This window comes from Egretta garzetta, unplaced genomic scaffold, assembly GCF_000687185.1.
Source record: "Egretta garzetta isolate BGI_Z169 unplaced genomic scaffold, ASM68718v1 scaffold287, whole genome shotgun sequence".
In the NCBI taxonomy this organism is placed as follows: Eukaryota; Metazoa; Chordata; class Aves; order Pelecaniformes; family Ardeidae; genus Egretta; species Egretta garzetta.
The window spans coordinates 14127531-14129809 of NW_009260435.1; the positions used below are offsets into that span (position 1 = coordinate 14127531).

The 2279-nt window shown below is 42.7% G+C and overlaps 1 protein-coding gene across 1 annotated transcript in view; it reads left to right on the top strand.

The window, feature by feature from the left end:
• STARD5 (StAR related lipid transfer domain containing 5) overlaps nucleotides 1-2279 on the top strand; it is a 5717-nt gene that overhangs the window by 1091 nt on the left and 2347 nt on the right. The window contains exons 2-3 of the mRNA XM_009643875.2: nucleotides 14-116; nucleotides 1555-1672. Of these exons, the coding sequence (XP_009642170.1) occupies nucleotides 14-116; nucleotides 1555-1672 (221 nt within the window). The remainder of the gene's footprint in view (nucleotides 1-13; nucleotides 117-1554; nucleotides 1673-2279) is intronic.

Below are 2279 nucleotides of genomic sequence, written 5' to 3' on the forward strand. Positions count from 1 at the left end.
TCGTGCGTGCCAGCCCCCAGGATGTCTGGGAATGCATAAAGCCGGTGGCCGGCGGGCCCAGGACCAAGTGGGACCAAAACGTGAAGGACTTTGAGGTCGTCGAAGCCATCAGCGACGTAAGTTCCTTACAAACTGTTCTGGTGCGATTAATGCATCGTTGTGTTTGGAAGCATTGGGCTCTGCACAGACCTTCTCGCTGTAGTGCCTCATGAGACAGCCTGCGTCGTGTGCGGGGAGGTAAAAAGGTCTCAAGGAGTTGTACAGCCTCTCTGCCTGGATCAGTCTGACAATACTGGGATTAGGAAATTCTGTTGTTGTTGTTTCTCTTTTTTTCATTTCTTTTTCTCTTAACAGTGGCTCATCTTTCTGAAAGGAACTACTAATACATTCTTGGCTGAATGCCGTATATGCAAATTACATAAATGTATAACATTAAAGATTCCTGCACTGCGTTGCTGTTAATGCTGCAAATTAAGCTAAGCATAATTATTTTTAACAAGCTATGAGTGAGGGGAGAGGAGGCTTAGAGAATATATAGACTTCACTAAGCAGTGAAGCATTCATGTCATCAGCCCTTAATTCAGGGCCCATCTTTCACCATGGCAGCACGCGATGATCTGCACGGCGCTCTCGCACTCCGTAATTCAGGGCCCATCTTTCACCATGGCAGCACGCGATGCTCTGCACTGCGCTGTCGCACTCTGCCTTTCACTGGTTGACTGACCTCAGAACACAGCACTTTGCTTCAGTGTCTCTATCGTTAAAGTAGAGGTGCTGCAGATGAAAAGGGCTGCGTGTGAGTAGTAGTTTCTGCTGCTGCAGTTATACAGTCTAATTTCTTTTTTTTTTATTTTTAAGTGTGTCAGAACCTTAAAGGAGCATTGGATTTAGATCCCTAAATCTGAAGTGGGTGTAGGTGCTCAGAGGCAGCCAGGGTGCAAACACAACCAGTCCCAGGAATGTCTGTGAAAGTCCTGTGAAGATTAATTTTCTTGGGGGAACCTTAGAGTCATTTAGCATTAAATATAAACTCTAGAAACGCTGTAACCTGCTGCTTGAAATTCATAAACTTTATCAGACTTGCCAGCACCTACCAATGTGGTAGAAACCTCTGTTTTGGGAAGCCTATACCTATAGGGCCTCCACAGCAGGGGATGGTAGTGTTAAGGCTTCTGCAGCGTAACAAGTCTGGTTATCAAGTTGTATCCCATGTGATACGGTACAAAGAAGTTATCTTCATGGAAAGGAGAAGCGTTTTAACTGTCCTATGACGTGTCAGATTTGCTTTTCAGCATCCCTTGTGTTATCTGTCCTTAAACAACCTGGAAGCGACGCATTATCACTCTGGTTTTCTCCATTAAACTGCCCTTCATCAACACACCGTAGTGCCTTTTGAGTGTGCTGATTTGCATTTGGTTGAGGGGTGTAATAGAACTTGATGCAGTTTGGAAAGGGTAACTGGAAGAGTACTGGAAGAGTACTGGAAAGCAGGATTTTTAAACTGCTGTACTTTTGAAAGCATCCACTGACATAACTCTGTTTTGTGATTTCCAGGCCGTCTCTGTGTGCAGAACCACAACCCCTTCAGCTTTCATGAGGATTATTTCACCAAGAGAATTTGTGGATGTGGTACTAATGAAGCAATATGAAGATGGGACGATGCTATCTGCTGGTAAGATGCTTGTGTTCTCAACGCATTCACATTATGCTGGTAGATAACCAGCAGCTACTGGAAATAAATGTAAAATAATAATAAAAAAAAAAGTAACATGGTGTTTAGTAGTTGCTGATCTGATCTTGGTCAGAAGATAAAATATGAGTGGTCTCTTTACATCATTGCCCTCAGAGTTTGTAGGTCATGTTAACGTTCAGATGATATTGTTGGTCTGCGGTTTCTTCCCTTGTTATGCTTCTCAGATTGAGTAAGTATTTCATTTGCTATTAAGTTCTGGGGGGTTTTGTGCGTGTAGGTTTTTTGTTGATTTTTTAAAGAATTTACAGAACTTTCTCAGAGGAGTCGCCCTTAGGCTAAATGCTGTTTTAGCATTTTCTGCAATGCCTCTAGGTTTTGGTGAAGCCATCAAATAAATGTACCACTCCTGTATGTGGTAATAATTGTTTTTATGAAACCAAGTAGTGCTGATTTTTCAGGGACTGCCACCTCGTGAAAGGATGTTTCTTTGTTTTTTCACTTTCATCCTGTTGTTTAACTGTTACAAGTCAGTGCTTTTATTGCCCTACTCTTCAGCTGTCCCATTTTCCCATCCTGTTCAGGAATG